General features: G+C 42.0%; 1 protein-coding gene across 1 annotated transcript in view; it reads left to right on the top strand.

Moving 5' to 3' along the window:
- auh (AU RNA binding protein/enoyl-CoA hydratase) overlaps nt 1-15352 on the top strand; it is a 53630-nt gene that overhangs the window by 5022 nt on the left and 33256 nt on the right. Inside the window, exons 5-6 of the mRNA XM_029710451.1 lie at nt 1271-1363; nt 3886-3942. Coding sequence (XP_029566311.1) covers nt 1271-1363; nt 3886-3942 — 150 coding nt within the window. The remainder of the gene's footprint in view (nt 1-1270; nt 1364-3885; nt 3943-15352) is intronic.

Here is a 15352-nt window from a genome sequence, read left to right as displayed (position 1 = left end):
CTGTGGAACTGGCTTGGAGGTCCAGAGTTTAGTTTGAGGGCAGCTAGGCTATAAGGGATAAACACTGAGCTGTCACACTGCACCTACAGTGCATTCGGAAAGTACTCAGACCCCTTGACTTTTCCCACATTTTCCCTTTTAAAATTGATTAAATCGTTTTTTTCCCCTCATCAACCTACACACTATACCCTTTAATGACAAAGCAGAAACAGGCTTTTAAATAACAAAATGGAAATATTACATTTACATAAGTATTCAGACGTAAGTATTCTTTACTCAGTACTTTGTTGAAGTATCTTTGGCAGAAATTATAGCCTCGAGTCTTCTTGGGTATGACGCTACAAGCTTGGCACACCTGTATTTGAGGAGATTCTCCCATTCTTCTCTGCAGAACCCGATGGTCACCTCCCTGACCAAGGCCCTTCCCCAATTGCTCAGTTTGGCCAATCAGCCAGCTCTAGGAGGAGTCTTGGTGCTTCCAAACTTCTTCCATTGAAGAATGATGGAGGACACTGTTCTTGGGGACCTTCAATTGTGCAGAAATTTGTTGTGACAGAATCCTGTCTCAGAGCTCTACAGACAATTCCTTCGACCTCATGGCTTGGTTTTTACTCTGACATGCACTGTCAACTTTGGGACCTTATATAGACTGGTATGTGCCTTTCCAAATCATGTCCAATCAATTGAATTTACCACAGGTGAACTCCAAGTTGTAGAAACATCTCAAGGATGATCAATGGAAACAGGATGCACCTGAGCTCAATTTTGAGTCTCATAGCAAAGGGTCTGAATACTTATGCAAATAAGGTATTTCTGTTTTTTATTTCTTATACCTGTTTTTCTTTGTCATTATGGGGTATTGTGTGTAGATTTGATGAGGGGAAAAAAACTATTTAAATACATTTTAGAATAAGGCTGTAACGTAACAATATGTGGAAAAAGTTAAAGGGTCTGAATACTTTCCCGAATGCGCTGTATGTATTTACACATTGGTTTACACAAGGTTCAGTGCTTCAGGGAGATGTGTTCATATTGCCTGTACACATTTTACACTGTTGTGATTGAGGGCTAAGGACTCATTGCTAATTCGTAAAGTGGTTTATACATATTTCATTTTGTTATTGTTTTATGTTGTGGATGTGTGTGAGACATGACTGTCTTCAGAGACATGATCGATGACATGTCTTCTTATCTTCTTTGTGTCTACTGGAAGGAAAAAAATGTTTTTCATCATACTCCATTTTGACAAGTATCCCGCGTTCCTGTGTAGGTAATCTGCCCATGCCAACGATCGCAGCTATCGATGGAGCCGCCCTTGGTGGTGGTCTGGAGATGGCTCTGTCCTGTGACATCAGAATTGCCTGTAAGTAACCCATTGTTCTAAAATGGGTGTGCCGGTGCTTGTATGTAAAACAGGTACATATAGGTAGCAGGTAGCCTAGCGGTTAAGAGTTTTGGGCCAGTAACCGAAAGGTCACTAGTTCAAATCCCAGAGCAGACTAGGTGAAAAATCTGTCAATGTGCCCTTGAGCAAGGCACTTAAACCCTAATTGTTCCTGCAAGTCGCTCTGGATAAGAGTCTGCTAAATGACTAATATATAGCGGTGTAGCATAGACATTACAGTACACACAGCTAGAATTTCTCTAGAGCCTCCAAAGATTCATACTAGTAAAACAAAGTGTTGACACAGTGTCTTTGTGCTGGGTCGATTATGAGACATGATAACATTCCTGTTCAACAGAGTTAATGTACATGTTGTTTTCAAATACTGTACTTCTCTAGTTGACAAATGATCACGAGCAAATATAAGCGAGTGTACATGCCCCCACATGCCCTGATGGATGAATGAATAGACTGTACAGAACAGATTTAGTAGAATTTACCTGACCTATATTTAGTTTCCCCACATTGAGAGATTAGACTATGGCAGTTGGTTGATTCATTCACTGATGAAATTAGTATAATTTGATTTAGCGTTGTGATATTTGTAAGATGAATGCCAATCTAAAAACATCCCTGTATTTGATCAAATTGTTGTTGAATGTACATGTTGTTGTCCTCGTCAAGCATGACAAGTCCCTTCTATTGAGATGCACACGGCTTCCATTTGCTGGAGCGAATCAACACTCCATCTTTAAAATTACCAAGGAACAGATGTCAGTTTGTGCAATGTTTTTCCTCAGCCTCAGAATTAAATCTGTTCCTCGTTTCTAGCATGTCACTCCCCTTCCCCGTACGAGAGAGCTGCGATATTCCGTATGCTTTCACACATGTTCTCTGATGAGTTTATTAGCATCTATTTTAAGCATCAGATTGGATGGGGGGGGTGTTCACAAATGAAAGTGGCTTTAAAGTTTCATGGCATCATAGCACCACAGATGGATGTGATCATGCATGCCAGACTTGAGTGACTGAAGAGTCCTCTGAATGAATCAACTGTCGACAGCGTTAGAGGTTGTCATTGTTTTTAGTGAGGGATGAAACTAAAGTATTTTGTGAGGGCTTACTCAGTAGCTGTGTGGTTCTTGGTGCCTGGGTGGGTGCAGAAAACATTTACAACCTAGAATGTATAAGTCCCTCCTTTATTTACATTAAAGATACCTGCAGCAGTTCTGTGGCCTGTAAGCCAAAAGGTAAACACAAAAATAAGGGTGTAACAACGGTATGGCAGATATGTTTTTAGACATTGCCGTCTGTTACCGATATCAATATATTGTGCATCCCTACAAAAAAGTCACTCATGCCACATATTACACCCTATGTAGGGATGGAGAGCAACTTACACAGTCTCTCTTGTTTCCCTTGTTTTCGCAACAAACAACTAGACTTACAGTCTTCCATATTTCCCTTGTTTTTAAACGACACCTGCAATGGTAAGAAAGCATACCCAAACACACTTCAGCCCAGCTTGAAACAAAAAGGGGAATCAGGTGCGCGACTCAGGGACTACCCAAAATATTCTTTACCCCAGGACACTTCAACTGGTGAAATAAAGAAAAAAGAGCACTTTGTTTCTGCATTATTCATCCAATATTTATTGTCAGGACATGAACAGGCTTACCTTCCTGCAATGGATTCACTGTATATGTAACGTTTGTCGTCGGGAGACGAGGAAGCGGACCAAAACGCAGCTGGGAGCGAATACATGTTTATTTAACACACTAGAATTAAACATGTACACAAAATCAAGGAAAAACTGCCAATACGTTACGTGCTCAAATAACGAGACAACATCCCACAAACATCGTGGGGGAAAAGGAACTTAAATGTGATTCCCAATCAGACTTCACAAGCGACAGCTGTCTGATTGGGAAATCACCCCCGAGCCCAACATAGAAATAAAACACAAAGAAAGGCTATAACCAAAACATAGAAATTAAAGCATAGAAATGCCACACCCTGACCAAAATAGCAGAGTTCACCTGGTCAGGGCGTGACAGTATAGTTACTGACTTTCCTAAACTGGGTGGTTCGAGCCCTGAATGCTGATTGGCAGACAGCCATGGTGTATCAGACCATATACCATGGGTATGACAAAACATTTATTTTTACTGCTCTAATTATGTTGGTAACGAGTTTATAATAGCAATAAGGCACCTCGGGGGTTTGTGATATATGTCCAATATACCACGAGTTGCGTAGCGCCGAAGAACAGCTCTTAGCCGTGGTATATTGGCCATATACCACACTCCCTCAGGCCTTATTGCTTAAGTATAAGTCACTCTAAATATACATATTCAAGCCAAGGCATGTGTGATTTGTTAGTTTGCCCTGAGCCGATGCCGGAATTCCCTTTCTATTGTAAGCAAATAGATCAAAGATGTTTGTCTAGAACTGATTCATTCCAAATATTCTAACTCTGTCACATTTCCCTTTTTTTGTAGCTAACAATGCAAAGCTCGGCCTGACTGAAACCAAACTCGCTATCATTCCAGGAGCAGGTAAGGTTTCATTTCCTAGAGTGCTGTTGTGCCTTTGTGTGCTAAGACTACAATTCGTGAAATTGACAATCAAACCAAAAATGCTTACCTTTCAAATTTGACCACAAGCGATATGGTGAATATACAACCTCTTTCTAAATTACACTGTTTTGTATTCCTAAGAAATGTCAATCTCAAGTGCATGTTGTTGTTTGAAATAAATTGCGGCATTTGTCCAGGTGTGACGTGTGGCGACATTCTCTCTCTTGGCTGTTAACACGTCCTATGTCGATGGGCCACATGGCTTTTTCTTTCCCAGAATCCCTGAGAGTTCTTTATTTAGTATCCCTGGTGTACCAACTCTCAAATGTTGGACAGATATCACTGTTGACTGGGTCAATTTGGATAAAATGGTGCACCGCATGAAAATGTACACAAAGATAAAGTGAGGGGGAAAAAGTATTTGATCCCCTGCTGATTTTGTATGTTTGCCCACTGACAAAGAAATGATCAGTCTATAATTTTAATGGTAGGTTTATTTGAACAGTGAGAGACAGAATAACAACAAAAAAATCCAGAAAAACACATGTCAAAAATGTTATAAAATGTTTTGCATTTTAATGAGGGAAATAAGTATTTGACCCCTCTGCAAAACATGACTTATTACTTGGTGGCAAAACCCTTGTTGGCAATCACAGAGGTCAGACGTTTCTTGTAGTTGGCCACCAGGTTTGCACACATCTCAGGGGGGATTTTGTCCCACTCCTCTTTGCAGATCTTCTCCAAGTCATTAAGGTTTCAAGGCTGACGTTTGGCAACTCGAACCTTCAGCTCCCTCCACAGATTTTCTATGGGATTAAGGTCTGGAGACTGGCTAGGCCACTCCAGGACCTTAATGTGCTTCTTCTTGAGCCACTCCTTTGTTGCCTTGGCCTTGTGTTTTGGGTCATTGTCATGCTGGAATGCCCATCCACGACCCATTTGCAATGCCCTGGCTGGGGAAGGAGGTTCTCACCCAAGATTTGATGGTACATGGCCCCGTCCATCGTCCCTTTGATGCAGTGAAGTTGTCCTGTCCCCTTAGCAGAAAAACACCCCCAAAGCATAATGTTTCCACCTCCATGTTTGACGGTGGGGATGGTGTTCTTGGGGTCATAGGCAGCATTCCTCCTCCTCCAAACACGGTGAGTTGAGTTGATGCCAAAGAGCTCCATTTTGGTCTCATCTGACCACAACACTTTCACCCAGTTGTCCTCTGAATCATTCAGATGTTCATTGGCAAACTTCAGACGGGCATGTATATGTGCTTTCTTGAGCAGTGGGACCTTGCGGGCGCTGCAGGATTTCAGTCCTTCACGGCGTAGTGTGTTACCAATTGTTTTCTTGGTGACTATGGTCCCAGCTGCCTTGAGATCATTGACAAGATCCTCCCGTGTACTTCTGGGCTGATTCCTCACCGTTCTCATGATCATTGCAACTCCACGAGGTGAGATCTTGCATGGAGCCCCAGGCCGAGGGAGATTGACAGTTCTTTTGTGTTTCTTCCATTTGCGAATAATTGCACCGACTGTTGTCACCTCACCAAGCTGCTTGGCGATGGTCTTGTAGCCCATTCCAGCCTTGTGTAGGTCTACAATCTTGTCCCTGACATCCTTGGAGAGCTCTTTGGTCTTGGCCATGGTGGAGAGTTTGGAATCTGATTGATTGCTTCTGTGGACAGGTGTCTTTTATACAGGTAACAAACTGAGATTAGGAGCACTCCCTTTCAGAGTGTGCTCCTAATCTCAGCTCGTTACCTGTATAAAAGACACCTGGGAGCCAGAAATCTTTCTGATTGAGAGGGGGTCAGATACTTATTTCCCTCATTAAAATGCAAACTAATTTATAACATTTTTGACATGCGTTTTTCTGGATTTTTTTGTTGTTATTCTGTATCTCACTGTTCAAATAAACCTACCATTAAAATGAGAGACTGATCATTTCTTTGTCAGTGGGCAAACGTACAAAATCAGCAGGGGATCAAATACTTTTTTCCCCTCGCTGTATATTTTGGTTGCGGAATTGTTTAATGTGGCATGAAAAACAGAGTTTATGACAGTGTCTGTGTCTCTGTCTAACCTAAAAGAAAAGCTGCTCCGATATGTAAGCAAGGGAGAGAGATTTGTGTCCTAGAAATGTATGTGGTAAATGCCTGTTTGTTTCCTGTCTTTTATCATCAATTGTAACAAGGAAGGAACACACTTTGCATTTGTTCGCCTACAAATGTACACAACCCTGAACTGCTCTGGGTCAGCCTTTTATTAGGAGTAGCTTACACTGACTCATTCTAGCGCATATTCCTCAACAGTTTTTATTGCACATACAGTATGCTACCTAGACTCTTTGGACATCACTTAACCAATATAATTGTGGTATGTTTGCAACATGAATTGATGAGTAGTTCTAAGGGAGGTCACAGTAGGGAACTAGGTCAATCCATGTCTGATTGAGCTACGCTGGTGTTGAACCCCCTCCAAGGATTGTTTAATAAAACCAGCTTACATCTCCCCAGTCTAAGAGTAGAGAAGCATCAACATAGGTCTTGCGTCTGTTTATAGCTATTAGCTGCACAGCCACCCAAAGGGGAATGGAGAGAATTTTGAAGATGTGTAGACTGCTAAACCTGTCGACCATAATGAAACTTAGTTCACTATGGTAGACTGCATCTAACGGCTTTAAGGAAGTGACAGCTGCGTTCATATAGATGATGTCGCCATAGTCTAGGACCAGTAGGAAAGTCGACTGAATGATCCGCATTCTACTATTAAGCGAGAGGCTTGACCTGTTTCTATCTTTCTTGTTTCTATAGAAGTCCCTTTTTATTTTCAGATTAATACTTAACTCATCAATGTGTTTTTTAAAAAGGCAACTTGTTGTCTCCAGATACCCCCACCAATGTACCACCAATGACATTTCTCTCACTCAAATGTATGGAGCATTATGTTGGGCCTATCTGTCACAGAGATGTACATATGTCTGTCTGCTGTCTGTTTGGATCTGACCTGTTTTCTACATTACATAGAGCATGTCAGTCATTTCTGAGGCACCACCAGCCCATTGCTGTACGATTCATCAGGGGTGATGTCAGAGCTTTGTCTGTCTCTGTTCAGTCTCATCCAGGGATTCAGGTGCCTTTTGTCTTCGTCTCTCGCAAGGCCTAAGGGATTTAGCTCTTGACATTTCGCTGGCTGCCTCTCTGAAATCAATTTCTCTCTCTGCTGATCTCTCCTCACACTTTATTTTTGTAGGATATTTGACAGCCACAATTGTCACACGTTTCATCATTTTTTTAAGTCAAATTTGACTATTGAGGATTGACCTAATGATCTGGCAATGGCCTAAAATGTATCATTGAAGTTTTAGTAGTGATTTGTGTTCATAACAGTATCAATCGTGTCCACGGAAAAGCTCTTGCAGCACCAAAAGTTTCCCAAAATATCAGATTTGATGTAGATGGATTCAAACCCAAATGAACTTTAGGACGACAGCTGGTGATTGCATCACATGCAACTCATTGTTTCACTATTTACTTACATCTCGTATAAATAATCTCTGCCTTCTCGCTGGGCATCGTTTAAAACTTTACATATCACTTCCCCTTTAAAATAATGTTCTAAGGTTTTTGGGGGGATTTTTTGTTGTTGTTGGGGGGGGTATAAAATGTCCTCTAAATTAAGAGCAACAAAGAGCTCTTGAGGTTCTCCAGTATCCACAGATCCCTGACCACCACAGCTGAGAAACTGAAAGGAATTCAGTCCAAGCGTGTGTTCCAATAATATCTCCTTTCTCCTGAAGTGTGCACTTGCATTGGATTGGTGTAGCCATAGGCTAGTGGGAGTTTCCACCATATTTCATACACCTGTCATTTCCTTTCAATTCAGCAAAGGGAACGGAACAAGTGCACACTTATGGAGGAAGGGGAGATAATTGGGTCATTATTCAACGCTATCCTCCCCTCCCACTCCATCAGGCTGAAGGAGCTTCTAGAGCCCTGTAAAAGCAGTCATTTTATTATTCACCCCAAACATTCTCACAAATGTAGTTTTTTCCATGTTGTTTTTCCAGGTTTCAGTTTTCAAAGGTTTCAGGTTTTTGCATTCAAAATCACACTTTTTTGAAATAGAAGAACAACAAAAATGTATGTTTTAAGTCCACAACATTGATTAACCCACATCAGTAGACCACTTTTTAGCTCTGGGAAAAATCTAAGAAATGTTGATATTTTTTTTAAACATTTTAGTCATTTAGCAGACGCTCTTATGCATACATCCAGAGTGATTTACGATTAGTGCATTCATTTTAAGATTTCTAGGTGAGACAACAACACATCACAATCGTATCAAGTACATTTTCTCTGAATTTTGGGTGTAGTTCCCTTTTTAATGCAAGTGCATGCAGAGAGCATTGCTTTGGCGGTGTTTCTTTAGTGCTCATGGGATTGCAGAGTTTGCAAAACAAATGGCCACTGGAATGATGCCAATAATCATAATTTAATTCTGCCAGGTAAGGCATAGGCTACTTTGTAGTTAACATTTAATTGAAAAGGTTTTTGGGAAAGCCTTTCCATCTACCAGCAGACAGTTATCGTTATCATTATTGCTAATGGCTACACAAAGTGTACACTAGACATACCTGCGCCACACAACACACACAGACGGGAATTCCTGTGCCCTTTAAGAAAGTTACAGGAAAATACAAATCACCGATGCAATTTTGTTAATGTTTTATGATTAACTTGGACAATTAAATAATTGTCTAAGAAGTTCAATACATTAGTTGAGTTCCTACTAAGTTCAATACATTTAGTTGAGTTCCTACTAAGTTCAATACATTTAGTTGAGTTCCTACTAAGTTCAATACATTTAGTTGAGTTCCTACTAAGTTCAATACATTAGTTGAGTTCCTACTAAGTTCAATACATTTAGTTGATATCATACTAAGTTCAACACTTTTTTTGAAAATTGTTGAATTCCATTTTAATGTCTGGATTCTGTGATTCTGTCTGCGTTTTCCACAACATAGATTTTATACAGGCCCAAAGCTTCACTACAACAGCTGAATAAACCTGTGGCCAAGCAGCGGATCAGAGAAGACTGCCTGTCTTCTAATGAGGTCTCACTAATGCACCCAAATGCCTTTTTTAAAATCTCTATTGAAATTTGAGAGCGAGATAAAGCATTCTTATCTAGGCCTCTATAATTTGGAGAGAGAGAGACTTTCTTTCCTCTGCCTATTGCTCTCCACCTGGTTGAAAATAGGTCACCAGATCCTTGGCACCCGTCCAAGTCTTTGGAGATTTATTCACCGCTGCCGCCACACTCCCTGGAAATGTGGGGGTGGGGAGAGATCAGCAGGATACATTTTTTGTCTGGCTGGCGTGCCATCCTGTACCCTGGAACACATTTACTCTCTGACCTGTTATTAAGCGGCATCTATCTGAAGGGCTGTTGCAGTTACCCACGGAAATGTCTGGCCCACTATGTCTGACCACTCGCCCTCCAACCTGTCCGTCTGTGTGTGCGCTGTCTGTCTTTCTGTCTCTCTCTTTGTGTGTGAGCTGTCCGTCCATCTTTCTGTCTGTGTGAGGGTTTCCATGAGGAAAATGTAGGGGAAGATTTTAATTTACTGTCCGTTTGAGAAATGTACCGGTGCGTAACCCATTAGCATTCATCTTAACATACCATGCAACTCCTGTAATGAAACATCCAATAAAACGTCATTTTCAAATGTTTGCCAAAATGCAGTTTTGCGAGAAAACACTGCACCTGATGTGAACGGTATGTAACAGAGATGAACATCACCCTCAGAAACGTAGGAAGAGGGTGAATCTAAAGATGTAACAACTAGGACGGGTTGCTAAAATGACTAGGATTGGTTAGGGGAGTGTTTGGCGGGGGGGGCTTTACTTGGCTCATCACGCTCTAGCGACTCCTTGTGGTGGGCCGGGCGCCTGCAGGCTGACTTGGGTCTTCAGTTGAACCGTGTTTCCTCCGACACATTGGTGCGGCTGGCTTCTAGGTTAAGCGTGCAGGTGTTAAGAAACGCGGTTTGGCGGGTCATGTTTCGGATGATGCATGACTCGACCTTCGCCTCTCGAGCCAGTTGGGGAGTTACAGTGATGAGACGAGATTGTTATTGGATTGCAATTGTATATCACGAAATTGGGGAGAAAAATAAGGTAAAATTAATAATAAACTATCAAATATATATTTTTAAACATATAGATTTAAGATGTGGAGAGGTCTGTCCATAATAAAGAGATACTCTGCTTTTTTGACACCACATTAAAAGCAAGTTCTGCAGGCTCCAGGTTTGCGTTATCTTGATTATTTTCCAGTCGTGTGGTCGAGTGCTGCAAGGAAATAACTAGTTAAGCTGCAGCGGGCCCTGAACAGAGCGGCATGTCCCCACTTACTTCCTTCCATTCTGCTAGCAAACGTGCAATCTTTGGAGAATAAAATCGCTGACCTACGCGGAAGATTAAACTACCAACGGGACATTCAAAACTGTAATATCTTATGCTTCACGGAGTCGTGGCTGAACGACGACACTATCAACATACAGCTGGCTGGTTATACACTGTACGGCAGGATAGAACAGCGGCGTCTGGTAAGACAAGGGGCGGCGGACTATGTATTTTTGTAAATAACATCTGGTGCACGATATCTAAGGAAGTCTCGAGCTATTGCTTGCCTGAGGTAGAGTATCTCATGATAAGCTATAGACCACACTATCTACCTAGAGAGTTTTCATCTGTATTTTTCATAGCTGTTTACATACCACCACAGTCAGAGGCTGGCACTATGACAGCATTGAATGAGCTGTATTCCGCCATAAGCAAACAAGAAAACGCTCACCCAGAGGCGTCGCTCCTAGTAGCCGGGGACTTTAATGCAGGGAAACTTAAATCCGTTTTACCAAATTTCTATCAGCATGTTAAATGTGCATCCAGAGGGAAAAAAACTCTACTCCACACATAGTGAAGCATACAAAGCTCTCCCTCGCCCTCCATTTGGCAAATCTTGCCATAATTCTATCCTCCTGATTCCTGCTTACAAGCAAAAATGAAAGCAGGAAGCACCAGTGACTAGATCAATAAAAAGTGGTCAGATGAAGCAGATGCAAAACTACAAAACTGTTTAGCCAACACAGACTGGAATATGTTCCTGGGATTCCTCCGATGGAATTGAGGAGTAAGTCATTGGCTTCATCAATGAGTTTACATACACCTTAGCCAAATACATTTAAACTCAGTTTTTCACAATTCCTGACATTTAATCCTAGTAAAAATTCCCTGTCTTTGGTCAGTTAGGATCACCACTTTATTTTAAGAATGTGAAATGTCAGAATAATAGTAGAGAGAATGATTTATTTTAGCTTTTATTTCTTTCATAATTTTCCCAGTGTGTCAAAAGTTTACATACACTCAATTAGTATTTGGTAGCATTGCCTTTAAATTGTTTATCTTGGGTCAAACGTTTTGGGTAGCCTTCCACAAGCTTCCCACAATAAGTTGGGGGAATTTTGGCCCGTTCCTCCTGACAGAGCTGGTGTAACTGAGTCAGGTTTGTAGGCCTCCTTGCTCGCACACGCTTTTTCAGTTCTGCCCACATATTTTCTATAGGATTGAGGTCAGGGCCTTGTGATGGCCACACCAATACCTTGATTTTGTTGTCCTTAAGCCATTTTGCCACAACTTTGGAAGTATGCTTGGGGTCATTGTCCATTTGGAAGACCCATTTGCGACCAAGCTTTAACTTCCTGACTGATGTCTTGAGATGTTGCTTCAATATATCCACATAATTTTCCTTCCTCATGACGTTCATCTATTTTGTGAAGTGCACCAGTCCCTCCTGCAGCAAAGCACCCCCACAATATGATGCTGCCACCCCCGTGCTTCACGGTTGGGATGGTGTTCTTCGGCTTGCAAGTCTCCCACTTTTTCATCCAAACATAACAATGGCCAAACAGTTCATTATGGCCAAACAGTTCTATTTTTGTTTCGTCAGACCAAAGGGCATTTCTCCAAAAAGTATGATCTTTGTCTCCATGTGCAGTTGCAAACCGTAGTCTGGCTTTTTTATGGCGGTTTTGGAGCAGTGGCTTCTTCTTTGCTGAGCGGCCTTTCAGGTTATGTCAATATAGGACTCGTTTTACTATGGATATAGATACTTTTGTATCTGTTTCCTCCAACATCTTCACAAGGTCCTTTGCTGCTGTTCTGGGATTGATTTGCACTTTTCGCACCAAAGTACGTTCATCTCTAGGAGACAGAACGCGTCTCCTTCCTGAGCGGTATGACGGCTGTGTGGTCCCACAGTGTTTATACTTGCGTACTATTGTTTGTACAGATGAACGTGGTATCTTCAGGCGTTTGGAAATTGCTCCCAAGGATGAACCATAAATGTGGAGGTCTACAATTAATTTTCGGAGGTCTTGACTGATTTCTTTTGATTTTCCCATGATGTCAAGCAAAGAGGCACTAAGTTTGAAGGTAGGCCTTTAAATTCATCCACAGGTACACCTCTAATTGACTCAAATGATGTCAATTAGCCTATCAGCAGCTTCTAAAGCCATGACATCATTTTATTGAATTTTCCAAGCTCTTTAAAGGCACAGTCAACTTAGTGTATGTAAACTTCTGACCCACTGGAATTGTGATACAGTGAATTATTAGTGAAATAATCTGTCTGTAAACAATTGTTGTAAAAATGACTTGTGTCATGCACAAAGTAGACTTGCCAAAACTATAGTTTGTTAACAAGAAATTTGAGGAGTGGTTGAAAAACGAGTTTTAATGACTCCAACATAACCAACTGGCCAACTGGCAAGTGTCTTCATGACATTTTCAACTTCTCCCTGTCCGAGTCTGTAATAACAACATATTTTAAGCAGACCACCATAGTGTCTGTGCCCAAGAACACTAAGGTATCCTACATAAATGACTACCGCCCCGTAGCACTCACGTCTGTAGCCATGAAGTGCTTTGAAAGGCTGGTCGTGGCTCACATCAACACCATTATCCCAGAAACCCTAGACCTACTCCAATTTGCTTACCGCCCCAACAGGTCCACAGATGATGCAATCTCTATTGCACTCCACACTGCCCCTTCCCACCTGGACAAAAGGAACACCTATGTGAGAATGCTATTCATTAACTACAGCTCAGCGTTCAACACCATAGTGCCCTCAAAACTCGTCAATAAGCTAAGGACCCTGGGACTAAACACCTCCCTCTGCAACTGGATCCTGGAATTCCTGACGGGCCGCCCCCAGGTGGTAAGGGTAGGTAACAACACATCTGCCACACTGATCCTCAACACGGGGGCCCCTCAGGGGTGCGTGCTCAGTCCCCTCATGTACTCCCTGTTCACTCATTACTACACGGCCAGGCACGACTCCAACACCATCATTAAATTTGCCAATGACACAACACAAGCCTGATCACCGACAACGACGAGACAGCCTATAGGGAGGAGGTCAGAGACCTGGCCATGTGGTGCCAGGACAACAACCTCTCCCTCAACGTGATCAAGTCAAAGGAGATGATTGTGGACCACAGGAAAAAGAGGACCAAGCACAACCCCATTCTCATTGATGGGGCTGCAGTGGAGCAGGTTGAGAGCTTCAAGTTCATTGGTGTCCACATCACCAACAAACTAGCATGGTCCAAGCACACCAAGGCAGTCGTGAAGATGGCACGACAAAACCTATTTCCCTTCAGGAGACTGAAAAGATTTGGCATGGGTCCTCAGATCCTCAAAAGGTTCTACAGCTGCACCATTGAGAGCATCTTGACTGGTTGCATCACTGCCTGGTAATGGCAACTGCTTGGCCTCCGACCGCAAGGCGCTACAGAGGGTAGTGCGAGCGTCCCAGTACATCACTGGGGCCAAGCTTCCTGCCATCTAGGACCTCTATACCAGGTGGTGTCAGAGGAAGGCCCCCCAAAAAAATCAGATTCCAGCCACTCTAGTCATAGACTGTTCTCCCTGCTACCGCACGGCAAGCGGTACCGGACCGCCAAGTCTAGGTCCAAGAGTCTTCTAAACAGCTTTTATCCCCATGCCATAAGACTCCTGAACATCTAATGGCAACCCAGACTATTTGCATTGCCCCCCCCCCCTTTTTCCCCGCTGCTACTCTCTGTTGTTATCATCTATGCATAGTCACTTTAATAACTCTACCTACATGTACATATTACCTCAACTAACCGGTGCCCCCGCACATTGACTCTACTGGTACCCCCTTGGTATATAGTCTCGCTATTGTTATTTTAATGCTGCTCTTAATTACTTGTTACTTTTATTTCTTATTCTTATCCATATTTTTTAAACTGCATTGTTGGTTAGGGGCGCGTAAGTAAGCATTTCACTGTAAGGTCTACTACACCTGTTCTATTCGGTGCATCTGACATAACATTTGATTGGATTTGAGTGTTACAGTACGTAGAGTCATTATTTCATGGAACGCCCTTCCATTTAATATTGCTCAATGAACACAAACCTGGTTTAAAAAAACAGATAAAGCAACACCTCACGACACATCGCCTCTCCCCTATTTGACCTAGATAGTTTGTGTGTATGTAAATAGTCTGGGTATGCAAATAGTTTGTGTGTATGCAAATAGTCTGGGTAGCCATTTGACTAGATGTTCAGGTGTCTTATGGCTTGTGTGCAATGATCATGGTTCTGGTTTCTCTGTTAAAGTTGAGGGTGCGTGCATGTATAGAAATAGCCTACATGACCTGCTGCTCATAAATGTAAGGAAGTGTCCATTGGGGGATGTCTGATTTCTGATTGTCTTAACTCACCTCGTCCACCACTAATAAGCTGTGCTTCTCAGTCATTTTATATCTTCACCTCACACAGTAAGTCAACAAAGTATATATATATTTTTTTTACATCTGTTGCGAGTTCCTCACAATAGTCCTATTTGAAAAATCTTTTCAACAATCTCCCCCTCGATTATCACCAAGCCTCATGTGAAAGAGCAAAATATGATCATCTGATGATTCCATATATCTAGTAGAAACATCTTAAAATACCTTTTCCCTTGCGCAAAAATAGCTGTCTGCCCCAAGCTCACTGGCAAGGATAACTCTGGAATAGACTAGTTTATACAATATTGCAAGTTCGCGAGAGACAGCTTTTGATCTGGATCCAGTTGATTGATTTGATACAAGGTTGTGCTTCAGTAGCTCAAGTCAAGACAGATAGAAGGGCAGACAGACAGGCTGTAGAGAGATTCATGTGATTGAATGAACCTGAATTTTAATCAGTATATTTTCTACTGTTATTATTTGTCGGCTTTATGTATTTTTACTTGGTTGACAATGGAAGTTATAGGTCAACGGCTGCATTGGCCATCTCTGAGGTCCGTGTGCTCATTT

Source organism: Salmo trutta, chromosome 23 (assembly GCF_901001165.1).
Source record: "Salmo trutta chromosome 23, fSalTru1.1, whole genome shotgun sequence".
Lineage (NCBI taxonomy): Eukaryota > Metazoa > Chordata > Actinopteri > Salmoniformes > Salmonidae > Salmo > Salmo trutta.
The sequence above is the reverse complement of the archived record's forward strand: the minus strand, read 5'-3'. Positions and strand labels throughout refer to the sequence as shown.